A 27,173-nucleotide genomic window follows, 5' to 3' on the forward strand; every position below is an offset into this window, starting at 1 on the left:
TTAATTCACCTTGTTCTATGTTCTGAATGTCCATCCTCACCCACAGGCCGTGTCTACATGACACCAAGTCCCACCTTTGTTTCTACCATTAGCAACGTATTCTTGGGTCAGCCCACCGCTACGTTTTCTTAAGTTAAAAAATTATTTTTATTTTTGGTGTTTAGTTTCTACCGTACAGCAAAGTCAATCAGCTATACAAGTCCCTTGGACTGCAGGGAGATACAACCAGTCCATCCTAAAGGAAATCAACCCTGAATATTCACTGGAAGGACGGATGCTGAAGCTCCAATCCTTTGGCCACCTGATGCAAAGAGCTGACTCATTGGAAAAGACCCTGATGCTGGGAAAGATTGAGGGCAGGAGGAGAAGAGGGTGACAGAAGACAAGATTGGTTGGATGGCATCACCGACTCAGTAGACATGACTTTGAGCAACCTCTGGGAGTTGGTGAAGGACAGGGAAGCCTGTCGTGCTGCAATCCATGGGGTCACAGAGACTCAGACACGACTTCGTGACTGAGCAATGAATACATGTATCCCCTGTTCTTTTGGATTTCCTTCCCATTTAGGTTACTATCAATTCTGAAAAACCCATTTGGTTATTTTAATTGATAGTAAGACAAACGAAGCCAGTCACATTTCTATAAATGGCGTTCTGAAGACTCAGAACACATCCAAAAACCCAAGAAGGAGACCGCGTTGCCGTCCTAGGATTTTAATTGCCATGCGCTAGCCTTCATCCAGACGGACAGACTTCATAATATGGGAGAGAGATCCGAGTTGAGTCTAGACTTGAAGCCAGTGAGCTGTCGGAGCATTCGTACGGAGGGTCCTCTTCGGAGAAACTGGACTCCGATGTTCACCATCCGGGGTTCTCCTCTCATGGACATAGAATTGGCCTTTTGTATCTTATAGTCCAACATCATGTTTCCCCAAAACAAGCCTAAGAGATTACTGTGATGGTTGGCAACCACCACCTGCCCCCCACCCAGCCCACCCAAGGAGTTCGTCCCCACAGCTCTTTGCTAGTAGACCCTGAAGCATCATATGTAGGAGACCAACCAGGACGCCAGATCATTCATCCACAGAGAAGAAGTAAAAGCCCCTCCACAGCGGGCGCCTCTCACAGCAAACGCTACAACAAACCCCAGAAGTCCACTCGGATCCCACGTGGATTTAAACAAAGCCCTCTCAACCTTCTAACAAACCCATGTCACAATTTTCAATAGGACGTACTCAGCCATTCAGTGATGTCTGACTCTGCGACCTCATGGACTGTAGCCCCCCAGGCTCCTCTGTCCACGGGATTCTCCAGGCAATAACACTGGAGTGGGTTGCCAGTTCCTCCTCCCAAGGATCTGCCCTAGCCAGGGATCAAACCTGAGACCTCCTGCAGATTCTTTACCACTCAGCCACTGGGGAAGCTATAAATAAACCACTCAAACATTTAAAACCCACATCTTGTCTTGAGTACAGCGACCCATGTCCGGCTTTAATCATCTTTGTGGTGGCCAGCATCTCCTCCTCTTAGGACAGCAGCTGACACCTGGCTTTAATTATCCTTGCGGTGGCCACAAACACTGACTCCCTGAGAGGGTCTGACACACTGCATTCATTTCCAGAACTTGGATGCTTCTGAAGTAAGGCTTTCCCGTGGAATTACAGCGTCTAGGGTCACAAAACGGAGGATTGTCCCCACATAGCTGAGTTGCATTGGCTCACCGAGGCCCGAGAGTGCAGCTGTGAGGTGAGGTAGTGAGACCCAGCCAAGGGCAGTCCAGTGTCCTCGACCCCGCGCGGATTCGCCTCCAGAGAAACAGCCTCCCCAGATCCAGTCGCCATGAGCACATGACCCTTGGGCGTAAACCCTGGGTGCTTATTCCTGCGTGCTCAGTGCCACGTGGCAGCCTGGATGGGAGGGGAGTTTGGGGGAGAATGGATACCCCTATGTGTCAGGCTGAGTCCCTTCACTGTCCATCTGAAACCATCATAACATTGTTGGTCGGCTACATCCCAATACAAAATAAAAAGTTCAAAATGGAAAAAAAGAAAAAAAACTGGAGTGGGTTGCCATTTCCTTCTCCAGGGGATCTTCCGGACCCAGGGATCGAACCCATATCTCCTGCGTTAGCAGGAGAGTTCTTTACCACTAGCGCCATCTGGGACGTCTTCTACACCAGTAGGTAAACCAGTTTGGAAGAGGTCATCTCTCCCAAGCCAGCTAGAATCTCCTTCCAAATATTTCTGACGTGTCGCCACGGGGAGTATGTCAAGACACTTTGAAGTCCCCCTGAGTATTTCTGCAGAAGAGAAAGCACAGCCGTGGTGTCTGTCAGCCACTCTTGGCAAAATTCACACCACAGTCACACTCAAGACATCCGAACGTTGACCCCATCTTCAAGAAAAGGACTTAATCATTCTGGAAGGTTCTCAGGGAGCTCAGTACCTCTCTGAGTGCTATGCGTTTGAAGCTCTGCAGTGCTTCAGGCTAATCCTACAGAGGACGGACGTGGTTTTATCAGTCCAGGAGAAAATCCTGAGCTCCTTCAAGCAAGTCCAGAGACCCAGGGTTGACCAGAAAGCTATACTCATGTTCTCTTTCGCTGCTGTTGTTCACTTGTTTAGTCGTGTCTGACTCTTTGCGACCCCATGGACTGCAGCACGCCAGGCCTCCCTGTCCATCACCAACTCCTGGAGTTTACCCAAACTCATGTCCATCGAGTCAGTGATGGCATCCAACCATCTCATCCTCTGTCATCCCCTTCTCCTCCTGCCTTCAATCTTTCCCAGCATCAGGGTCTTTTCCAATGAGTCAGCTCTTCCCATCAGGTGGCCAAAGTATTAGAGCTTCAGCTTCAGCATCAGTCTTTCCAATGAATATTCAGGACTGATCTCCTTTAGGATGGACTGGTTGGATCTCCTTGCAGTCCAAGGGACTCTCAAGAGTCTTCTCCAACACCATCATTCAATGCATCAATTTGGCGTTCAGCCTTCTTTATGGTCCAACTCTCACATCCATACATGACTACTGGAAAAACCATAGCTTTGACTTAGACGGACTTTTGTGGGCAAAGTGATGTCTCTGCTTTTTAATACGCTGTCTAGGTTGGTCAAAGCTGTTCTTCCAAGGAGCAAGTGTGTTTTAATTTCATGGCTGCAGGCACCATCCTCAGTGATTTGCTAACAAGACATAAAGGAGACAGGACGTCCCTGGGGAAGCCTGAGAGGCGTGGGGAGCTTGGGTCACACGGGGCTTCAAGCTGGGTTTTGGATGGACCACGGGGTGGGCAGAAGGCACTCAGGTGGGTTGACCGTAAACAGAGGCACGTGGGTGAAGAGCTCCTCCTCGGAACGTTGGGACGTTGATGGAACAGGACCGCTCATCAGAACAGTGTGGTCACTGCAGGAAGCGGTCCAGCTTTTCCTGAATGCGGGCGAAGGCGTCCTTCCCCAGGTAATCCATCCGTCCCTCCTCCCACTTCCTCCGCTCCTCCTCGGGACTCAGGACCTTGAGCTTCTCTTCGATGGAGATCTGGGAGACGGAAATGGTCAGATCCACCTGGGGAAAGACAAGCCCACAGGGAGACGCTTGTGAGCCAGGAAGAGGGGTTCTCACCAGACCCCAGACCTGCTGGTGCCTGAAACTTGGACACCCAACCTCCAGAGCTGCGAGAAGTAACGTTTCATGTTATTCAGAAGCCACCCAGACTGTGGTCTTTTTTTGTTACAGCGGCCTCTGCAGACAAAGGCACAACAAAAAACATCAATACCAATTTTATCCTCCGCCCAGCCACGAGTCAGCTCTTGAGCTAGATTTCCTCCGACTGTTATCAACCCTGAATATTCACTGGGAACGACTGATGCTGAAGCTGAAGGTCCGATACTTTGGCCATCTGATGTGAAGAGCCGACTCATAAGAAAACACCCTGATGCTGGGAAAGACTGAGGGCAGGAGGAGAAGGGGGCAACAGAGGACGAGATGGTTGGATGGCATCACTGAGTGGACATCACTCGATGGACCTGAGTTTGGGCAAACGCTGGGAAATGGTGAAGGACACCCCCTTTCTTCACTATTGTCAGTCGTCACTGCAAGGAAACCCCTGGCGTGCTGCAGGGCGTGCACACGACTTAGCGACTGGACAACAGCACCAGCAACAAAAGTGTTACTATATCGTATTAGAGACATGAGCCATCCACTTCCCTAAATGCATCATCAGAGCGACTGAAATGTAAGACCAGAGCGTCCGTAAGAGGTAGACTTAGGAAGAAAGCATCTTTCATTTACTTCTGCAAGAAGAAATCCATGCATGCTTGATTAGATCAAAACACCCCCCCCCCACCCCTCAAATTTCCCAGGTTTTATGTCTATGCATCACCTCCCAAGCTCAGGGTGCAGAAAACACAGCCCAGCCCCTGCAGAACAGCGTTGCAAGAGAAAACGGGCGGGATGATCAGAGCTGAGGACAGGAAAGCGGGTGTACTGCCCGCCAAGGGCAAAGGCCAGAGAAAAGCCAGGTGAATCCGAGACAGCGGGAGATGAAGGTTCTCATCTCAACAAGCAAGGCTGAAACCGCGGTAAGGCCCGTGCGTGTACACAGCTGGCTGCTGCAAGAGCCCACAGCGCCCATCACGGGAGCTGCACAAGGTGAACGGTCGGGACAGGGGACACCACCTCCAGAGCGTCCTGGGGACTGGGGTCCCTGCTGACATCCGCAGGGGGCTCCCGGCTGGGTTCCAAGGCGTCCTCGGGTGGGGCACCTCCCGCCTTCTCCGCCCGCCGCTGCAAACAGAATCATTGCATCGTTAGTCTGCAGGGGGCTTCCCAGAACCACAGCCTGAACCAGAACGACAGAGAACTCTTTCTCCTTAGGATCAAACAAATGGTTTGTGCAAAAAAAAGAAAAAAAAAAGTAAGCAATTTAGGGCAACCACCCCGCCCCAGTGGTCCAGTGGGTAGTATGGCAGTGGTTTAGTCAATCATTCGTGTTCTGCTCTTTGCGACCCCATGGACTGTAGCCCGCCAGGCTCCTCTGTTCATGGAATTGTCCAGGTGAGAATACTGGAGTGGGTTGCCGTTCCCTTCTCCAGGGGATCTTCCCGACCGAAGGATCCAACCTGTGTCTCCTGCATTGCAGGCGGATTCTTTACCCACTGAGCCCCGGTTCACTGGTTGGAACTCCTCAATTTCACTGCCGAGGGCCCTGGCTCAATTTCTGATGGGGAAACTCAAATCTCACAAGCTGCACAGCACAGTCAATAAACAAACAACAAAAACAATTTTTTAAAGTCATTTGGTGTGATTTACTACTCTGAACTTCTCCCTGTTACTTTTTGCAAAAGGCGAGAGCCTGACATTTGTTATGTGATGTAAGGGTTAATTTTTCAAATGAGGGGATTGGGATTGACATATATACACTATTGATGCTATATATAAAATAGATAACTAAGAAGGACCTGCTGACCAGCACAGGGCACTCTGCTCAATACGCTATAATAACCTTAGGGTTCCCAGGGGGAAGGATGGGGAAGGGATAGTCAGGGAGTCTGGGATGGACATGGACACACTGCTGTGTTCAACATGGAGAACCAGCAAGGACCTGCTGGACAGCACAGGGACCTCTGCTCAGTACTCTGTAATGACCTACCTGGCCAAAGAATCTGAAATAGGTCCGTGTATATGTATGGGCTTCCCTGGAGGCTCAGTGGTAAAGAATCTGCCTGCCAACGCAGGAGACATAAAGGACTCGGGTTTCATCCCTGGGTCGGGAAGATCCCGTGGAGGAAGGCATGGCAGCCCACTCCAGTATTCTTGCCTGGAGAATCCCATGGACAGAGGAGCCTGGTGGGCTGCAGTCCATGGGGTCGCAAAGAGTCGGGGGCACGACTGAATGTCTAACACTTTTCTATTTCTTCCTAAAGCAAGATAGAAGAGAACCTCAGGGATTCAGGCGGGCAAAAACCCAGGTATCTTATCCACCTGGAAAGTAAAGCGATTCATGACCACCACCAGGGGGAAACCATTCAGAAATGTCACGGGATAGAGGAGAAACACGTGGGGCGTCTCCTTTGGTGGCCGACCGACATAGGCAAACAGAGAAACAGGTGCCGTTTAAGAAGATAGTAAAGTAAAAAAAAATAATAATAATAAAAAAAATTTTAAAAAAAGAAAAAAAGCCTGCCCCTGCAGGCGCTGTGTGTTCGATCCCTGCTGAGGGAACTCAGATCCCCTGTGTTGCGTGGTACAGCCATTTCAAAAAAAAAAAAAAAGGAAGCGAGTTATACCGAACTGGTTTGGATCTCTGAGAGGTCTGCAAACTGGGGGGAGGGTGCTGAAAACACGTTGCGTCGCACTTCAGCTCGAGTCTCTATTTCCCGCCAACCTACCGTCTAAAAACAAAAAAAAAGCAAAGTTAGGACAATACTTCATGCAGATAACGAAAAATGCCTCATCTGCGTTCGTCTGCCTCCATGAGTACAAATACAGCTGGACTAGAAGCCGGTCAAGGAGGTTCAAACCGGTCCATCCTAAAGGAAGTCAGTCCTGAATATTCATTGGAAGGACTGAGGCTGAAGTTGAAACTCCAATCCTTTGGCCACCTAATAAGAAGAGCTGACTCATTGGAAAAGGCCCTGATGCTGGGAAACATTGAAGGCAGGAGAAGGGGACGACAGAGGATGAGATGGCTGGGTGGCATCACCGACTCAGACTGGGTGGTCAGGTGGCAGACAGTTTTTCTCCCGTGTCCCCACAGGTCGGGTGAAGGTCCCGTCCCATGAGGACCTCTTCTGATTTCAGCTGGAACGCCACAGGAAGACAAAACCCACAGAAAACCATGCAAGAGGCTCTTCTCGACTCTACCCGGGGTGGCACATGGCGAAGACCATCCCAGCGGGCAGGAGACAACTGAACACGTCACGAGCATCATTGGGTGGCTTCAGCGTGGAAGCGAAAACTGTTTCTCAAGGAGCCGCTTTGGAAGGGCATGGAGCAGAGGAACGGCAGGAATCCTGGGTCATTAGATGACTTCGTCGGCTGGCCGTGACGCAGACCAGAAGCTGACCTGCGTGTACTGGGGCTGGGACTTTCGTGGGGGCTCAACAGTAAAGAATCTGCCAGGAATGCAGCAGCTGCAGGAGATCTGGTTTCCATCCCTGGGTGAGGAAGGTCCCCTGGAGGAGGGCACGGCTACACACTCCAGTATTCTTGGGCTTCCCTGGTGGCTCAGACTGTAAAGAATCCCCCTGCAATGCAGGCCATGTGGCTTCAATCCTTGGGTCGGGAAGATCCCCTGGAGGAGGGCATGGTGACCCATTCCAGTATTCTTGCCTGCAGAATCCCATGGACAGAGGAGCCTGGCGGGCTACAGTCCACGGGGTGGCAGAAAGTCGGCCATACAAAGGCTGCTGAAATAAGCATTCCAGACCTGTCTCTTGCATATTTACAGGATTTATGAAAATAACCTCTCTCTCTTTTTTGGGGGGAGGGCAGTGAGGGGTTGCCAATTTGGGTTCCAAATTCCCTAAAGAACCCAGCGTGGGTCATTCACTCGATGGTCAGTAGATGGCAGCAAAGCAGAAAAATTAATTGCAAAGACGTCTGCTGTGTTGTTCGGTCCCTAAGTTGCGTCTGACTCTTTGTGACCCCATGGACTGCAGCCTGCGAGGCTCCTCTATCCATGGGATTCTCCAGGCAAGAATACCGGAGTGGGTTGCTATTCCCTTCTCCAGAAAGATGATCTTGGAGTGTAAAATAATGAAATATAGCCACATACACGGTAAAAAGGACACCTTCCTTATAGCTCAGCTGGTTAAGAACCCGCCTGCAATGCAGGAGACCCGGATTCAATCCCTGGGTTGGGAAGATCTGCTGGAGAAGGGAACGGCTACACACTCCAGTATTCTTGGGCTTCCCTGGTGGCTCAGCTGGTAAAGAATCCGCCTGCAATGCGGGAGACCCGGGTTCCATCCCTGGGTCGGGCAGACACCCTGGAGAAAGTAAAGGCCGTGCACTCCAGCATTCTGGCCTGGAGAATTCCATGGACTGTGAAGTCCGTGGGGTCTCAAAGTGTCGGACACGACTGAGCAAATTTCACTTTCATGTCTTCTTGGGACCTCAATGTTTAGTTAGGTCTTCTGCCCACTTCTTCCCCCAAAGTTTATTTTTTAAACATTTTTTATTTTATTTACTTTCGGACTCGACTGAGTGACGTTCACGTATAGAAGGGCCATGACTTTCTCAATTTTAGACACACGTGCCCATCGGAAAATGGTCAATACAGACTTTCTTTCTTGTGTTTTGTTTTTTTTCCGGCCACGCCTCACAACACGCAGGATCTCCCCACCCAGGGATTGAACCCAGGGTCCTCTGCACTGAAACCAGGGAGTCCTAACCACTAGACCATCAGGGAAGTCCTGATAGACACTTCCTTAAATACTAATCTCTTCCAGAAACACACCCCGAAATAATGTTTCACCAGCTATCTGTGCATCTGTTACTCTGCTCAACTTGACTCATAAAACTAACCATTGCAGTTGGAAAGTTTTTTTATTTATTAATTTTATTTATTTACATTAATATATTAATATAACATATATTCATATTAATTTATACTCATTTGAATAAAATGATTTCTATTTTATTTGTTTATAATATATCGATATGACTATATTATTAATGTTTTATAATTAATATATTGTTTAATTACATTGATCAATTATACTATATTATTTATATAAATTGTTTGTATAGATTAATTTGTTAATCATATTAATATATCGATGAATACTATATTGAATTATAATATAAATATATTATTTATATTTATCTATATTTACATTAGGAGAAGGCAATGGCACTCCACTCCAGTACTCTTGCCTGGAAAATCCCATGGACAGAGGAGCCTGGTGCGCTGCAGTCCATGGGGTCGCTGAGGGTCGGACACGACTGAGCGACTTCACTTTGGCTTTTCACTTTGATGCATTGGAGAGGGAAATGTCAGCCCACTCCAGTGTTCTTGCCTGGAGAATCCCAGGGACGGGGGAGCCTGGTGGGCTGCCGTCTATGGGGTCACGCAGAGTCGGACACGACTGACGCGACTTAGCAGTAGCAGCAGTATATTTACATTACTTTATATTGTATTTGTTTTTATTTATAAATATAAAATTATATTTTATTTCTAATTATGTTAATACATTAATATAATACATTTATATTAATACTTATATTTATTATTTAAAGTATATAATCATTTATATAATTATTTCCTTTCATTTATTTATTTCTGAGAGATTGCCCATAGAGTCTGACTGTCAAACACTTAACGCGATTTAAATGTTTGCCGACTCTTATCAAAAACCCGGACGCAAAGGACCTCCTGTATGACAGAGGTTATTATATTCAGTATGTTGTAATGTAACCTGTCATGGAAAACAATCTGAAAAAAAATAAATGACTGAAGCACTCTGCTGGACACGCGAGACTCACCACAGTGTGGTAAATCGAGTACACTTCAGTTTTTCTTATTTTAAATTCCCATTGCGGGGGTGGCTCCTGCTGGCAGAGCAGGGAGGCGGTTCTACAGGAACCTAAGGGCTTAATCCACAGAGTGTTCACATTCCTGCAAGGCGGACGCCTTCTGCTTAACCCACATGAGGCGTTTCCTGGGCCCAGAGGCAGGTGCTGGGAAAACCCCAGGGTACAGCAGAAGAAATGAAAAAAAAAAAAAATTAGAAATAAGCTCACTTCCCAGCCACCTCCATGGTGCAAACTGGTGTCATTTTTTTTTTTTTTTCAATTTGTTTGGGTGGCTATGAATTCACAACTCAAAAATTGCTAATGCACGGAAGTTGCCTGCCCATCACTGATCCCATGTTAAAGTTATAGAAGAGAAACGTCCCATAGAAACGTCGGCTAAAATCGAAACGTCCATTGTCTTACCATAAGCGAGAAACAGTCCCCGGAAAGCTATTCGCGAGATACCGGAAAGGACAACCTCCTTTCCATGGGGCCCCCAAATCCCACCCCCATCAGTGAAGTCATGCAAAGTCTCGCGAGAGACAGAGGGGCTTGAAAATGGCTTTTATGTGGCAGCCTGGATGGGAGGGGAGTTTGGGGGAGAATGGATGCATGTATGTGAATGCCTGAGTCCCCACCCTCTGCCGCTGAAACCATGACAGCATTGTTACGGGGCTTCCCAGGCGGCTGTCGTAAAGAACCCGTCTGCCAGTGCAGGAGACTTAAGAGAGGCGGGTTCGATCCCTGGCTCGGGACGATCCCCTGCTGGAGGGCAAGGCAACCCACTGCAGTCTTCTTGCCTGGAGAATCCCGCGGACAGAGGAGCCTGGCGGGCTACAGCCCATGGGGTTGCAGAGAGTCGGACATGACGGACCGGCTGGACAACAACAGCCTCACCACCCTTTTGTGAGACAGCGGTATTATTATTATCACTCGTCTCTCAGATGAGCTGACAGGCGCCCAGAGAAGTTGGCACAACTTGTCTGAGCTCACACAGCTTGGGCTGGAGGAGCCAGACTCTGATCTCACACTTTGGGCCTGAGGCCAGAGATTAATCAGGACCGGCTTCCAGTACCACCTGCATAGACAAGCTAGATGCACTCCTCGGACGTGACTGGGTAACTGACCCTTTCACACTGGTGCCAGAGCAACCCGAAGACGGGTTCCTCCCCTCCTCCTCCCCACGCCCCACGTCCCCGGGGTTCCAGGGAGCATCCCCCGTCTCCATGGTAACCAGTGAGACTGCGCCTCCACCACCCCTGTGCAGAGCAAACAGACTGACCTCTTCCGAAGGGCACGCTGCCAGAGAAGGGATGTCTTCCTCCACCCCCATGATCCTCTCCGAGGCGTCAGCAGAGCAAGCCTGCCTGGGCCCCTCTGCTGGATTCGCACACGAACCCTCTGCCGAGGCCGCTGCACTGGAACACGGCACCCCAGCGCCTCCGAGGTGAGCCTGTGTGAAAACGTTCATACTCAGCAAAGCTTCCCGTGTTGTTCACTCGCTCAGTCGTGTCCCACTCTCTGCGACCCCGTGGACCGCAGCACGCCAGGCCTCCCTGTCATTCACCATCTCCCAGAGCTTGCTCAAACTCATGCCCATCGAGTGGGCGATGCCATCCAACCATCTCATCCTCTGTTGTCCCCTTCTCCTCCCACCTTCAGTCTTTCCCAGCATCAGGGTCTTTCCCAGTGAGGCAGTTCTTCCCATCAGGTGGCCAAAGTATTAGAGCTTCAGCTTCAGCATCAGTCTTTCCAATGAATATTCAGGACTGATCTCCTTTAGGATGGACTGGTTGGATCTCCTTGCAGTCCAAGGGACTCCTGACCTTTCTGCCAATCTCACTAACATCCACATTCACATTATTGCTCTAGGTAAGAAGGACCCCATGGCACAGGCTCCCCACATGGCTCTCAATGTTTCATTTCTTAGAACCACCTGAATCTGCTTTATCTTTCTTCATATACAACCCAGTACCCAGCAGCAAAGAACTCGCCTGCAATGCAAGAGACGTGGGTTCCAACCCTGGGTTGGGAAGATCCCTCGGAGAAGGGAATAGCAACCCATTCCAGTATTCTTGCCTGGAGAATCTCACGGACAGAGGAGCCTGGTGGGCTACAGTCCATGGGGTCGCAAAGAGTCTGACAGAACTGAGCGACTCCATTAAAAAAAAAAAAAAGACAGCCTAAGCAGACTGCTTGGCAGAAAGGAACAGCACTTTGCTATCAGCGACAAGGTCTGAATAACTCCTATTTGATTGTCTCCGATGGTCAGAGAAAGTTTTTTTTTTTTTTTTCTTCTCCTCAATCTTTTGGCCACAATGCACAGCATGGGGAGTCTTAGTTCCCCGACCAGGGATCAAACCCCTGCCCTCTGCATTGGAAGGTGAATGGACCTTCTTAACCACTGGACCATCTGAGATGTTGCAAGAAAGTTTTGGTTCTGACTGCAAAGTAGCACCCAGCTCCACCAAAAAAAAACTGCAGTAAAAACACTAAAAAGTGAATTCTTTTCAAGGTCCCAATGCATGTATTTACAGACACTGGACTACACTGTACCAGTAAATGTTCCCGTTAAAAACAAACCGAGAAATATAATTTCCTGGGACCTTACCTTAAAAGGTCTTTTGTCTGCCTGTTGAAATTCACTGCAGAAACTCCAGTACGGAAAGCGTGCAGCATTATAGTTTAAAAAAAAAAATCAAATGGGTGCCCATTCCAGAACCTGAAAAGCCCTCTTCAGACACCACCTTCAACGGCCTCTTCAATCAAGGACAGCAAGTGGAGAATGCCCGCTCCAATGACATCTATAATCAGTCATTTCCAGCCACTTAATCAATGAGTGGCTCTTTCCCTGATGAAGCCGGCTAATTTAAATGATTATTTCTGCGTCAGTTCGGTAAACCGCAGCCACAGTTCTGCTCATGAAACATTCACGATTTTGCACCAAAAAAAAAGAAAAAAAAGGCCCCCCTCTTTCAGCATCTTCCTACATGAAATACAGGGCATGCATACAGATGAAAGTGGTCCAGGATCTAAAGCTTTGGCGGGTCCTTAACCTCCAACTATGGCCTTTATTTCTTGGGGTGAAATAACGCATCTTTCCTCGTCTAATTCCTTTCTGGTGTGCGTCGGCATTATTTAATATCTTCTAATTCCCTCATTTTTAAATAAACGTGTCTATAAACGGTGTACTATTCCTGAACTTCCCTAGGGGTGCAGTGGTTAAGACTCTGGGCTTCCCGTGAGCGGGGACTCCGGTTTGATCCCTGGGCGGAGAACTAGATAACCACATGCCCCAGCGAAGACCTGGTGCGACCACATACATAAATATTTTTTAAAATTGAACTTAAAAATTCTTATTTCTTCCATGACTGTAGTCCTTGACAGATTTTTTTGTTCTCTTCTAAAGGGAAAGGTTTTTATATTTTTCTTTGTTTTTCCCCCAAACTGTCTTGAGATATAATTAATATATATAATATTGTGTAAGTTTTAGGTATATAACATGGTATTTGATACAATTATATTATGCAAATTGTTTACCACTTGATGTTTTTTGGGGGGGATGTAATTTACTTTATTGGAATGGAGAACTGTCCAAGAGCCAACATCCTAATTTAACTGAAAACTATTTGTGAGGTCGTATAACTATGTTATAATTTGAACTCCAACTTCTTCTCAGAAAGAGGCTCATAGTTAAAATAAGAAAATAAGTATTTGGATATTAGAAACAAAAATGCATTTACAGTTGTCAAATTTTTAATGGACTTGATCAGCACAAAAATGGCCGATAGGTTAAAGACACAACATCCTTCAAGTACCCCTTTGAAAGTGCCTTTCTTGGAAACAAAAATGTAGTGTATTATAAAAAACAAAAATTTACCTAGAAAATCTGCCTCTGAAACATTGACAGATTTTTTTTTTTTTTTAATGTAACTTGGTGATTACTTATAATAGCCTATATCTTGGAGAACAAAATGGCAACCCACTCCAGTATCCTTGACTGGAAAATCCCATGGACGGAGGAGCCTGCCAGGCTACAGTCCATGGGGTCGTAGAGAGTCGGACACGACTGAGCGACTCACACACATCCTATATCTGTCTTTAAAAAAAAAAAAAAATTAACAATGAGAAGAGATTCAACACAAGAACGTGGGGAGTCTGCCTTTGAAGAAAATGCCCAAGTGTAGATCATAGAGAACTGATACCTGGTTTCTGTCTGTTTCTAATCCCCGGTTTCAACTCTGGGGTTTCAGGACCTTACCGTGTGACCTGGGGGCGAGTGGTGGTCCTTGTTCCGGATATCTTCACAAAGGGGCAAGATGCTACGGTGGTAAATTCCCCACCACTGGTTAAGGAAGGACGTCTGATGCTGGTCGGCCCGCCCGGAGCCCTCCTCCAAAACGGAGCCCGTCTGGGGATTGTACTTGTAGTTCCAAGGCTTCGAGGACCCCAGAAAGTGGACCACCTTCGCACTGGAGCCAAATCTGAGGAAGAAACACAGACAAAAATTAATAAAGTTAAAAAAAAAAAAAAGAAAGCCAGTGACCACTGCAGGACTCGTCACAGACAGTAAGATGCACCTCGACGGCTCAGGGATGATCCTCTCGTGACAGCCACTTACACTTGCATTGAAAAAGAAAAATTGTTTATAGTCAGTCCGCATTGGCAGTCTTTCATATTTCTGTAGACCAAGAAACATAATCAGAACCCACTGGGATGCTCCCCACAACAGAAAGAATAAATCAGGAGTCTTAGAAAGGTGGGTGGTTTCGTAGCCCAAATCATCTCACCCTGAAAACGATGACAGATTTTTTAAAAAATAGATTTCATAGCAGAGAATGAAAGCTGCAGACCAAAAAACTGGCATCTTGGGCAAGACGGAAAATTTTCCCCTCTTCATTTTCGTCTTTTTATGGTTATCATGTGAAGAGTTGACTCATTGGAAAAGACTCTGATGCTGGGAGTGATTGGGGGTAGGAGGAGAAGGGGACGACAGAGGATGAGATGGCTGGATGGCATCACTGACTCGATGGACGTGAGTCTGAGTGGACTCCGGGAGTTGGTGATGGACAGGGAGGCCTGGCGTGCTGCGATTCATGGGGTCGCAAAGAGTTGGACACAACTGAGCGACTGAACTGAACTGAACTGATTGTTATCGCCACTCCCACCAACCTCACAGCTTTGAAAACATTTTTTTCTTAATTCATTGCTTTCTTATGAAATTTTGATATCATATTCTCCCCAGAGATCTGTGTTCTGTATGGCCCACTGTGCCCACTCTGGGACTCTCCTGATGGTCCAGGAGTTAGTATTTTGCCTTCTAACGCAGGAAGTGTGGGTTCCATCCCTGGTTATTTAGCGTCCAACTCTTTGCGACTCCATGGACTGTAGCCCGTCGGGCTCCTCTGTCCATGGGATTCTCCAGGCACGGAGACTGGAGTGGGTTGCCATTCCCTTCTCCAGGGGATCTTCCCAACCCAGGGGTGGAACATGCATCTCCGGCACTGGCAGGCAGATCCTTTACCGTGTGAGTCACCAGGGAAGCCCTTATACTCATAATTCATATTGAGGTTTCACAGAAAACAATAAAAATCTGAAAGCAGTTATCCTTCAATAAAAAAATGAATTAATAAAATATATATATTCTACATAATAACTACATTTTCAAAAAATTTGTAGTTATAGCTATACCTTTCATATTTTATAAGAAAATGTAACTGAAACTATATATAAAACCTATTATTTTTAAAATGTGTAAAAAGGGACACATCTGTGACATTTTTTCATAAAGTATAACTACTTATGAAACTCACTGTTTAAAAGCAGGACTGTAGGTGTACGTGGTGTTGCTGCTCAAGTTATAGATGAAGGGCAAGTGCTTCTGGATGTCGGCGGTGGACCAGTTACTGAAGAAACTGTTCAGCAAGCCTTGGTCTGCCCCTAGAGAGTTACAGCATAGCCAAAGAAGTGAATAACGAATGGTGTAGTTTTCGCCCCCTGCACTGGGAGCTTGGCGTCTTAGCCACCAGACCAGCAGGCAAGTCCCTCAATCCCCATTTTTAACTTGCTATTCACAGATTCATGGTGGCGGGGAGGAAGTGCCGGTGGGTCAAAGGGATGGCCACAGCCCCACTCCGGTCCACAAACGTCCAGCTGCCCCTCAACGTACCGTCAAAGCTGCCGTGGTCGGTGGCGTGCTGTAACAGGAGGCTGTGCGTCTCCAGCGAGGGTTGGAAGACAAACACCCCGCTATTGAAGCAATCCGGCCACCCGGGATCCGGGGCCGCAGAAAACTCCCTCCTGTCGAACAGCTCATCGATGTTGGACAGCACCTGGGGAGACAGAGCGTGGGGCCCCCCCGTACGACGTGACGGGAGAGAACCAGTCTGACTCCATATTGAATCTGTGTCTGTGACTTGAACTTCTGTGCTCAACTGCTTCTGCTACAAGTTCATCACTAAAGGGATGAAGCAGACGGCTTCCCAGGTGGCTTGGGGGGAAACAACCGATCTGCCAATGCAGCAGACACAGGAGACGTGACATGGGTTCGATCCCCTGGGTTGGGAAGATCCCCTGGAGAAGGAAATGGCGACCCACTCCAGTCGTCTTGCCTGGAGAATCCCATGGACAGAGGAGCCTGGGGGCTGCAGTTCATGGGGTCACAAAGAGTCAGACAGGACTGAGCACACATATCCCTAAAGGGATGTTGCACTTGAGCTTAAATGCTACACAATGGCCCATCTCTTGTCTCCAGGAACTGCCTGCCTCCAATGGAATGAGCCTTAAGCTAAAATTCCTTTGTTTAGCTCCCAGGAAACACCCAGACCAAGACAAGTTTATCACAAAAGGGAATTTGCCTGGAAGCTTGTGGTTGCTTAGTCACCAAGTCGTGCCCAACTCTTTGAGCCCCCGTAGACTGTAGCCCACCAGGCTCCTCTGTCCATGGGGTTCTCCAGGCAAGAATACTGGAGTGGGTTGCCATGCTCTTCTCCAGGGGATCTTCCCAAGAGATTGAACCACGTCTTCTGTTACCCGAACATTCCTGATGGAAGTGTTTTGGTATTCACTTACTTAACAAATCACCATCCACAGGCATTACTTTCTGCAAAAATTCCCCGGTCAGTCGTGTATTAACATACAAGTGAGAAATGCAACAGGAACTTCATGATGAACCAGACAATGGTCTGTGATGGGACAGTTATACCGAATTTTTGAGTGACCCTCTTCTTTGAGGCTTATATTCCAAAGAGAAGAATGTGTGTATCAGATTGCTCCCTGGTTTCATTTCAAGAGACACCATTGAAGCAACACCATCTATTAAGCAAAATTATCATCTCCAGGTTCTTAAGATCCTCTGTGGAACACTTAAACATTTAACTAATTGTATTTATTCTCTTTCATCTAGCAAATGTAACCAGTAAGCCTGGAAATCCATGAACATAGTGGTTTGCAAGTCAGTACATTGATGCGTTAGTCGCTCAGTTGTGCCAGACTCTTTGCAACCCCATGGACTGCAGCCCGCCAGGCTCTTCTGTCCATGGGATTCTCCAGGCAAGAGTACTGGAGTGGGTTGTCATTTCCTCCTCCAGGGGATCTTCCCAACCCAGGGATCGAACCTGGGTCTCCTGCACTGCAGGAATATTCTTTACCGTCTGAGTCACCAGGGAAGCCCCAGTATATTGATGATATGCTCTTAACTGTATTGCTCTTAATTGTATTTATTCTCTTCTATCCAGCAAACATGACCTACGAGACTGGAAATCCACAAACACGGAGGTTTGCAAGTCAATAGCATATCAGCCTGCGAGAGCTTGATCACTAACAGTACTCCTCTCCAGCACACCTACTGGCTTTATAAATTGTGCTCTGTTTTGGAAAAAAAAATATTACTCTGATTGTTCCTCTGTTCTCATTTTCGTCTCCACACCTCCATCTTCCTAGACCACCTTTGCACAACCAAGACAACCCAGAATGGATCTCCAACACTCCAATCTCATTTCACATTTCGACGTTCCAATGGCTGTTTGTGAAAGTACCTGACCTCGGCTCCAACACCGAGGGTCACTACCCCAGATGACTACAGTGGAGATGCTATAGCCTAAGAAGCCAGGTTTCCAGTCCCACCAGGACTGTATAATTCACGGTACAATCAAAGAAGAGTATTTTTCCGGTATTTTATTTTGTGCAGATGACATAATGAAATCACTCGTCCTAGGGAAGGGACGGGCCTTCAACTAACCCAGTGTTCTCAGCAACACTATTGGGTGTCTTCTACCCGATGTTGACTGACTAAATGTTGGTAGTAGAGATGAACATTACCCGGTGGGTGTCAGGAAGCATTGAACAGGAGGCTTCCTGGGTGCTGCTTTCGATCTGTCGGGAATCCTCTGTTCCTTAATTAAGAGGAGAGGCAAGCCTCTCCCGGGACTAAGAAATCCAGGCATTTCCTTCGTTAGTTTTTCCATACAGTGATAAGCACCCTCTTCCTTCTTATGAACCATATGGTACAAGTGGTTATTTACAACTCTCTCTTTCATATGGGTGACCTCATGTTTTCTTGATAACTTGTAAGTTTTGATTTTATCTCTGCTGAAAATAGCTATCGTGTAAGACAGTATAAGTGAAGTGAAGTCCCTCAGTCGTGTCTGATTCTTTGCAATCCCGTGGACTGTAGCCTACCAGGCTCCTCCGTTCATGGGATTCTCCAGGCAAGAATACTGGAGTGGGTTGCCATTTCCTTCTCCAGGGGATCTTCCCGACCCAGGGATCGAACCTGGGTCTCCCGCATTGCAGGCAGATGCTTTAAACTCTGAGCCACCAGGGAAGACAGTATAAATACATACACAATGTTGAATAAAACACCTTTGCTCCATCAGAGCTCTGGTCTCCACGTCTTTCTTTCTCTCTCTCTTTCTCTCCCTCTCTTTTTCAGGCTGATCCCCTGGAGCGCAGAGGCTCTCTGAGTTCACTTTCCTGCCCGGGCTTCTAAGACCCTCTCGAGAAGGTGCTCTGCGCCTTCCCCACATCGAGAGGGCGCCTGAGGGCTTTGTGAACAGAGCAAGCCCCGTGTCAGGGGATTTATTGGCTTTCTGTGTAAACCAAGGAATATCAGCCTCTTTCTCTCCTTTACTTCCTTATCGTGGACTCCGGACCACCAGGTTCTGGTCCATTAAAGGAGCTCAACAGGTGGGGACCCACCAGCATGGGCTAGCAGCCTGCTGATGGAGAGAGGGGCGTGATCTTTGAGTGGGCGGCTCCTCGCCAGGCAGGTCTGGACCTCCCCCTCCTGCACACTCACCAGTGTGTCTGCATCCAGGAAGACGCATTTGCTGTACCGGGTGAGCGTCCAGCAGTGGAGCTTGGTGAGGGTGATCCCGAGGTCAGGTCTCTTCAGAAAGGCCAGGTGGACGTAGTCCGCACTGTCTATTAGGTTCACCTCGATGACCTCATCGAACACCCTTGAGAGGATAACCCTGGGAAAAGACAGGCCGAGTTCTAGGAGACCAGGAGACCGTTTCACACAAGATACTCTGTCCCTTGGTGCTCACATTTCATTTTGTGGGAGTATATGCTGAAGTGTTTTTCTCTAAAAGGTTCTGGAGGGATAAAAATCTTTGTACAAATATACATGCTCAGTCGTGTCCCTCTCTTGGCGACACCATGGACTGCAGCCCGTCAGGCTCCTCTGTCCATGGGATTCTCCACCGAGGATACTGGAGTGGGTTGCCATTTTCTCCTCCAGGGGATCTTCCAAACCCAGGGATTGAACCTACATTGCTTATGTCTCCTCCAATGGCAGGCAGCTTCTTTACAACTAATGCCAACCAGGAAGTTGGGGGAAAAAAACAAGATTTTTTTCTGCAAGCATTTTACCTCAGAAAGACTGTCTTTCTGTCAAATTTTACCTCAGAAGTTCCTTCTTCCTGCCAGATTTCATCTCAGAAACTCCTTCTGTCAGATTTTTATCTCAGATCCTCCTATTGGCTGTCAGATTTTTGCCTAAGAAACCCCTACTTTATGTCAGATTTCACCACAGAGACCTCTAGCTTCTGTCAGATTTTACCTTACAATGTTCATCTTTCTGTCAGATCTCACCCCAGAAGGTTCATGTTTCTGTCAGATTTTACCCCTGAACCCACTATGTCCTGTCAGATTTTCCTCAGAACCCCATCGTTTCTGTCAGATTTTATGTCAGAACCCCTGAGTGTCTGTCAGAATTTGCCTCAGAACCCCCTCGTTTCTATCAGATTTTACCTTAGAATGTTCACCTTTCTGTCAGATCTCACCCCAGAAGGTTCATGTTTCTGTCAGATTGTACCCCTGAACCCTCTGTGTCCTGCCAGATTTTACCTCAGAACCTCGTGTGTCAGATTTTACCTCAGAACCCCTTAGTTTACGTCAGATTTTATGTCAGAACCCCTGAGTGTCTGTCAGAATTTGCCTCAGAACCCCCTAGTTTCTATCAGATTTTACCTTCCAACGTTCATCTTTCTGTCACATAATAGCTCAGGTGCATGCCCCACCCCCCCACCCACCCCGGTCTGTCAGATTTTGCCTCAGTCTCTCAGCTATATTTCAATAAAAATGTAAGGAAAATAAAAATGCTTTAACTTAGCTCACGATGTGGGCTTCCCAGATGTCTCAATGGTAAAGAACCCACCTGCTTATGCAGAAGACACCGGTTCCATCCCGAGGTTGGGAAGGTCGCCTGGAGGAGGCAATGGCTACCCACTCCAGTGTTCTTGCCTGGAGAATCCCATGGACAGAGGAGCCTGGCAGGTTACAGTCCACGGGGGTGGCAGAGATTGTCACACGACTTAAGGAGTGTGCATGCATGTGGACTAGTGGGACGGTCGCTCCTCAAGTCCCCCACGCCCCACCCCGTCCCCGAATCAATGACGTGGATCCCCATATTTGAGGCAAGGACCTACTCTACACACGCGTGGCGTTGCGTGTCAGGATTCTGAAACAGGACCCCTTCCTCTAGTAACAACCGCAAGCCCTTCTGCAAGCATCCCAGCCCCACCACGTGTGCGCCGGTCCGAGCTCACGGACCACGGCCCAGAACCTCCCCCAGCTTCTACGGTCGGCAGAGCCGGGTGTGCGTGCGCGAGTCTTACCTGAGCGGGTTGGACACCTGAGGCGTGACGAGCACCACCAGCCTCCGGGTGGCCCTGTGCTCCCGCAGCGACTGCCCCAGCACCAGGGCCCCCTGGCAGTAGACGTCGTTGGTGGCCAGCGTGACAAACGCCTGGTCGGACACTGTGGACCGGGACAGCCGGGTTACGTTCCCGCCCGGCCTCGGGGCTCAGCGGTGCGGCTGAGCGCCACCTCTGACTCTCGAGCTTCACGACCGGGACTGGACAAGACTTTCCCAGCTGGCGCCAGTGGTGAAGAACCCGCCTGCCCATTCAGCAGACGTGAGAGACGCGGGTTCGATCCCTGGGTGGGGAAGATCCCCTGGAGGAGGGCGTGGCCACCCACTCCAGAGTTCTTGCCCAGAGAATCCCGTGGACGGAGGACAGTCCACGGGGTCGTGAAGAGTCAGGCACGACTGAGGCGACTTAGCACGCATGCGTGCATATTCCAAAATACGCTTCAGGGACATTTCACGTGCATTCTTTCATTGAAAAATTAAAAAAGAAAATTCTTCAAAAAGAAAAGAAAACCCACATGCACGCAGGAAACACTAAATATGAGACTAAGTCAAGCAAAGTGTGATTAAAATTTCCTGGTGCTGATGAACAGATCTAAGTTCATACACTGTATCTGTTTATATACACCAGGAAATTTTAACCATATACCCTGCTTATATACAAACAGACACTGCATATAAAATAAACAAGCAACAAAGACCTACTGTACAGCACAGGGAACTCTATATCTTCTAATAACCTATAATGGAAAAGAATTAAAAAAAAAAAAAAAAAGAATACGGAGGGACTTCCCTAGTGGTCTAGCAGTTAAGACTATATTCTTCGCTTTGCAGGGGACATGGGTTCAATCCCTGGTCTGGGGATCTAAGATCTCACATGCCATGCCCCTATCTCCAAAATAAAAAAAAAAAAACACATATATAAAAATTAAAATATACGAATATATACATATATGTATAAAAACATCTATAACCAAGTATATCTAGATATAGACATATACACAATATATAAATGAATATATGCTCAGCCATGTCCAATTCTTGTGACCCCATGGACTGTAGCCCACCAGGCTCCTCTGTCCCTGGGATTCTCGAGGCAAGAATACTGGAGTGGGTTGCCATTTCCTTCTCCAGGGGATCTTCCTGACTCAGGAATCAAGCCCAGGTCTCCTGCACTGGCAGGCAGATTCTTTACCACTAGCACCACCTGGAAAGCCCAACAAGAATTTTCCACTTTCGTGCATATTTGTAACTGAATCACTTTGCTGAAAACAACACGATATTGTAAATTAACCATCCTTCAGTTAAAACAATAAAATATCCTTTTGCTCCAGAACGACACACATGCCTAGCTCAGACTGCTTATTTGATTCTCCATTCAAGTCTCAAAAACTCACCCAAAACTTTTAGGTCTCGGGTGAACACAAAGCCAAGGTAGAAACAACACTTGGATTGATCCGAGTTACCACGAGGATTCCCCCCCACTTTGCCAAAAGAACCGGGCTCTCAAAAGGGAACCGCCAGACCCATTAGTTAAATCGCACACACCCCAGTCGTTGGCAAGACTTCAACTCAAGGGTGTATGAAGCCAAAGAGACGGGCTTCAGAAGGGAAAAGACTGTTTCATTCACCAAAAATCCCGTTTCCCCAGGGTCTCCGCAGCAGGGAAAGAAACTCCAACAGCTGATGAGACTGACGGCAGTTCCAAGTGCAAAGAACGCGTGATGTGGACGTTCACAGGGAATTTTAAACCGCTTGATTCTGATTTCGTCCTGGCCGCCAGGACGAAACCAAGGGGATCAGGAGATCCGGGCCTTGGCTCCCGAGCTGGCCACAGAAATTAACATTCGCAGCGTTTGGTCTGGGGCTGGAACACACACAGCTCAGTTCTCAAAGGCCAGATGGCGCTCCCCTGGGGCCCCCATGCCCTCCCTGCCTCCAAAGACAAAGTCACCCCGGAAAGAATCGCAGGACCCAGCATTCCTGGGCCCGTTTTCCTGTTTTAACCTTGACATTCTGCTGGGGTGAGTGCCCACCTGCCCAAGGGCCTCCTGTCTACCCCTGGCTGGGGTTCTTCTTGGATTAAGGAGAAGATGAGGATTCCTGGCATCTCGGCCATGAGTTATTACCGACAGGGAAAACTCAGAATGCGTCTGCAGCTCCAGAGATGGCTGTCTATCTAATCATCTACCTAGCTATCATCATTTATTAACATTAATAACATCCGTCTAGGAAATGGCACCCCACTCCAGTAGTCTTGCCTGGAAAAATCCCACGGACGGAGGAGCCTGGTGGGCTACAGTCCAGGGGGTCGCAAAGAGTCGGACACGACTAAGGGACTTCACTTTCTTTACCTTTCTTTGTTCATCTATATATCTACTTACTTACGTATCTTGATACCCACGTATCCTCTATGCATCTTATCATTATCTATTAATATTAATGACATCTATCTATCCACGTATTTATCATCTACTTAGCTAACACCTATATTTATGTATGCTCTGTGCATCTATTATTATCTATTAATATTAACAACATCTATCTATCCATCTATTTAGGGCTTCCCAAGTGGCGCTGGTGGTAAAGAACCCGTCTGCCAATGCAGGAGACATAAGAGACATGGGTTCGATCCCTGGGTGGGGAAGATCCCCTGGAGGAGGGCATGGCAACCCCCTCCAGTATTCTTGCCTGCAGAATTCCATGGACAGAGGCGCCTGGCCGGCTATAGTCCGTGGGGTGGCAAAGAGTTGGACATGACTGAGCCACTGAGCACGTACACAGCCACGCTGAAAGGCCGAGTTTCCACTTGACGGGGTGTGAGGGTGGGGACGTCTGGCATGGAACACAAACAGGACTGGTGGCTGTCCTCCAACCCCAGGATGAAAAAGAAAAAAAAAAATACATCTCCCAAAGTCTACTTCACCCTGCAGACAGCGGCAGCTGCCGGTTTTATGAGGGGTCGGGAAGAAATGTTTACTCCGATTCCTCGCCTCCTTCCCCTTCCACCCACCTAACAACCACTCCCCCAAAATAACACCCCTGGCTTCCTCGGCGGGGTGGGGGGGGCCCTCCTCTTTCACTCAAAGGCGCGTTTTGTTCCCGGCCGAGAACGCTGAATCCCCAGTGGGGTCTCTCCAGCACGCTGCCCAGCCCGGCGGCCATGTGTCCGAGCGTCCCTCCTGAATGCTACCATTTATACAGACCCTCGCCGGTTTCCAGAAAACGCGTGGTTTTTTTTTTTTGGAGAGCTCCAAGCCGCTCCCTGGAACACACATCAACAGAACCTTGCAGCCTACAGCAGGAAATCGGCCCAAACAACTTTGCCTCTCTAAGGCACAGAGGTGGAAAACAGTTGAGAAGCCGCCTGGCGACTTATTACCAAATCGCTCCTCTGAATAAAAAGCAACCTGAAAGTTTTATTTTTGTTGTTAATGCTCTCACGAATGATCAGGCCTGACTTGGGTGCAAGTAGAGATTGTCTTCATGATAAAAAGAACAACAACAAAAAAAAACAGGAACAGGCGGGAATTTCCCAGCAGGCAAGTGGTTAGGTGTGGCTCCCCAGGTGGCTCAGTGGTAAGGAATTCGCCTGCCAATGCAGGAGATGGGGGTTCAATCCCTGATCCGGGAAGATCCCCTGGAGAAGGGAATGGCAACCTACTCTGGTATTCTTGCCTGGAGAATCCCCATGGACAGAGGAGCCTGGCAGGGCTACGGTCCATGGGAGCAAAGAGTCGGTTACGACTGACACACTTGGCATGTATGCAGGGAAGCAGTTAGGATGTCAAGCTCTCCCTGCTGGGGGCCCAGATTCCACTCGTGGTCAGCAAGGCAAAATCCCACATGCCGGGTGAGCTGGCCAAACCAGCCCTCTTCCCCAGACACACACAAAAACCCAAACAAACAGAACACGACAGACATCTTTCCCATGGGTGAAGGCTACATTTTATCATCCCATTTCTAAGCCTCTGAGGTCCACTGTCCCAAATGGATGTCCCTGCCAAACCTGAGGGCAGGCGGAGAGGATGCAGTTGAAGCCCTTGGGAGTCAGGGCTCGCCACAGTCCCAGCCATCCCACCAAAGGCAGCCTGCTGCCCTGCAGCGGGGATTAACCCCAGATCTTTATACGGGAATAAGCAACTCTGTCTCTGGTCTGATCTTGCTGAGGACCAAAGACGCTCTGTGTTCCCAGAGTTTTACGACCGCGAACTTCCCATGGTTTTGCACGTCGGTAAGCCTCTCACACAGTTCCGCGCCTGCCAAGAAAATGGTCCGCCCAACCTCCAAGGGCTAAGCTTTCACAGAAGGAAAATTACCAAATCTCAGTGCCCCTTGACCATCTGTTTTTGAGGGCAGGAGGAGAAGGGGGCGACCCAGGACGAGCCCCTTGGATGGCAGCACAGACTCAACGGATGTGAATTTGAGCAAACTCGGGCAGATGGTGATGGACAGGGAGGCCTGGCGCGCTGCAGTCCGTGGAGTCGCCAAGAGTCAGACACGACTGAGCCACTGAACAACAGCCACACATGTCCCTAAAGCTCTGCCCTTCCCAGCCGCTGAGACCCACTGTCTCACCTACAGTCGCACCAAAGGTCACCAAGCTCTCCAGCCCCCGGGGTGAGCGAGGGGCTGGGCGGATACAGCATGGTGGGCGCTGCAGAGTTTGGGGACCACTTTGTGCGGGCACAGCGGGGAGGTGGGGGTCCCCCCGCCCCCAGCGCAGTCCATCTCACCCAGGCTACGGAGGCTGGCCGCCAGGAGGGTTCTCCGCTTACCAGGCATGGTGTGGGCGCAGCGCGCGATGGGCACCACGTGGCCGAGGGCGCCCAGGCGCGGCGGGCTGCCTCTCTCCCGGGCTCCAGCCGCCCAGCCGAGCGGAGGCGTCGGCTGCGTCTCCAGGGGCCCCACCCGCTCCGAGTTCAAGGCCTGCGGAGACAGCTGGGCGTTCCGGATACCCGCACCGCCCCACGCCCCGGCCCCTCCCGAGTCAGCCCACGTCTCCGCCGCGCGCAGGGGCAGCCGCGGGCCCTCCCGCCGCCTGGGCGCCCCCGGGTGTCCTCAGGGTCCCCCCGCCGCGCCCGGCACAGGCTCCAGGCGCCCCCCGCCCGCACACACCCCCATCCACGGCCGAGACTTCAGCGGCCTCGCTGCGCCCCCCACCCGATCACTCCTTTCACCGCGTGTCTAGCCCTGCGCCCCGCCCCTCTCTGAGTCTCTGCGCTCCAGCAGCCCAAGTGCGCCCCAAATCCGCTCCCGGGTGCCCCCTCCCCTCGAGCGCCCAGGCTGCCACCACGCCTCCGGAAGCTTCCTACACCTCCCACCCCCGAGCCTTCCACACCCCCGCGGCCCGCTCCTCCTCCGAGCTCCGGGAGCTCCGGGTCTCCGCCGCGCCCAGGCCGCCCCCACGTGGTGCGCTGGGGCAGCCCCGGCCCAGGCCTGCACCCCCCCTCCCCGGGCCCGGATCGCCGGCGGCGCCCCCCACCTTCTCCACGCTCCCGTAGTTGCTGGCCCGGGTGGGCGGGGCGGCGCGCGGCCCAAAGATGGGCGGCTCTCCAGAAGGTCAGCTCCGCCCCCGGGCGGGGGTCTCCGGCACGGCCCGCCCCAGCCGCGCGCCCCGCCTGGTGCCCCGGCTGAGGCCCCCGGGAAGGGAGTGCCTGGAGGCGGGCACCTCGGACTCCCCGCCCCGCTCCCTCGGGCCCCTCCCCGCGGAATCCAGGCGTCTGGGGCGTCCTGGCTCTAAAACCTCTAACCTTTAACACGCCGCCCCCAAAGTCAATGTTCGCACTGGCCTCAGGGCCCCAGGCCAGCGCGCGGCCCGGGGCAGAGGCCACGCTGGAAACGTGATCGTACGGCGGGAACGTGCGGTGAGCGGAGGAGGAGCGCGCGCGGGGCGTGGACAGTGCGTGGGTGCGTGCGGCGTGCACGGGGCTTGGGCGCAGGAGGGAGGGACTGATCAGACTCGGTGATGGAGAGAAGCGTAATGCGGGCGGATGAACCTGAGTAGACGAAGGGGAGAACACAGTTATGAGTGAATGCATGCCCAAGAGAATGAATGAATGAGTTCCTGCGTGCCTGCCTGAGTGAATGAATGGATGAGCTCCCGAGTGCGTCCCTGAGTGAATGAATGAGTGAGTTCCATGTGTGCCCGAGTGAAGGAATGAATGAGTTCCCGCGTGCAGGCCTGAGTGAATGAATAAATGAACTCCCGAGTGCGTGCCTGAATGAATGAGTTCCTGTGTGCAGGCCCGAGTGAATGAATGAATGAGCTCCCGAGTGCGTGCCTGAGTGAATGAGTTCCTGTGTACAGACCTGAGTGAATGAATGAGTTCTCCTGTACATGCCTGAGTGAAGGAATGAATGAGTTCCCGCGTACAGGCCCGAGTGAATCAATGAATGAGCTCCCGCTTGCAGGCCTGAGTGAATGAATGAATGAGCTCCTGTGTGCAGACCTGAGTGAATGAATGAGTCCCCTGTACATGCCTGAGTGAATGAGTGAATGAGCT

General features: G+C 49.7%; 1 protein-coding gene across 10 annotated transcripts; it reads right to left on the reverse strand.

The window, feature by feature from the left end:
• Positions 1–697: 697 nt before the first annotated feature.
• On the reverse strand, positions 698–26,711 carry GYG2 (glycogenin 2). 10 transcript variants are annotated; one of them, XM_061408241.1, is made up of 11 exons: positions 26,421–26,711; positions 25,446–25,596; positions 20,633–20,774; positions 18,811–18,985; positions 15,682–15,844; positions 15,326–15,452; positions 13,774–13,996; positions 10,795–10,965; positions 6,281–6,385; positions 4,671–4,778; positions 698–3,557 (listed from the first exon to the last, which is right to left on the reverse strand). In XM_061408241.1, exons 1-11 carry the CDS (start codon positions 26,706–26,708, stop codon positions 3,396–3,398), a joined length of 1,815 nt encoding a protein of 604 aa, XP_061264225.1. In that variant the 5' UTR covers positions 26,709–26,711; the 3' UTR covers positions 698–3,395. The 10 variants fall into 10 exon arrangements, with proteins under 10 accessions (XP_061264225.1, XP_061264229.1, XP_061264231.1 ...); XM_061408245.1 differs by lacking the exon at positions 26,421–26,711 and adding an exon at positions 26,153–26,241; XM_061408247.1 differs by lacking the exon at positions 26,421–26,711 and adding an exon at positions 26,009–26,143.
• Between the last annotated feature and the right edge of the window lie 462 nt (positions 26,712–27,173).

This window comes from Bos javanicus, chromosome X (genome assembly GCF_032452875.1).
Source record: "Bos javanicus breed banteng chromosome X, ARS-OSU_banteng_1.0, whole genome shotgun sequence".
NCBI classification, from domain to species: Eukaryota; Metazoa; Chordata; class Mammalia; order Artiodactyla; family Bovidae; genus Bos; species Bos javanicus.

Excerpts from the sequence above, each read along its gene's own strand:
- GYG2 (XM_061408237.1), bottom strand. The coding sequence starts at position 26,708 with ATGCATTCACTCATAACTGTGTTCTCCCCTTCGTCTACTCAGGTTCAT. Across the intron at positions 15,453-15,681 it reads CGACCACGGCAGCTTTGACG|GGGCAGACCAAGGCTTGCTG; the intron begins GTACGTTGAGGG and ends GTAACTCTCTAG. Across the intron at positions 6,386-10,794 it reads CAGCGTGCCCTTCGGAAGAG|ACGGTAGGTTGGCGGGAAAT; the intron begins GTCAGTCTGTTT and ends TTTTGTTTTTAG.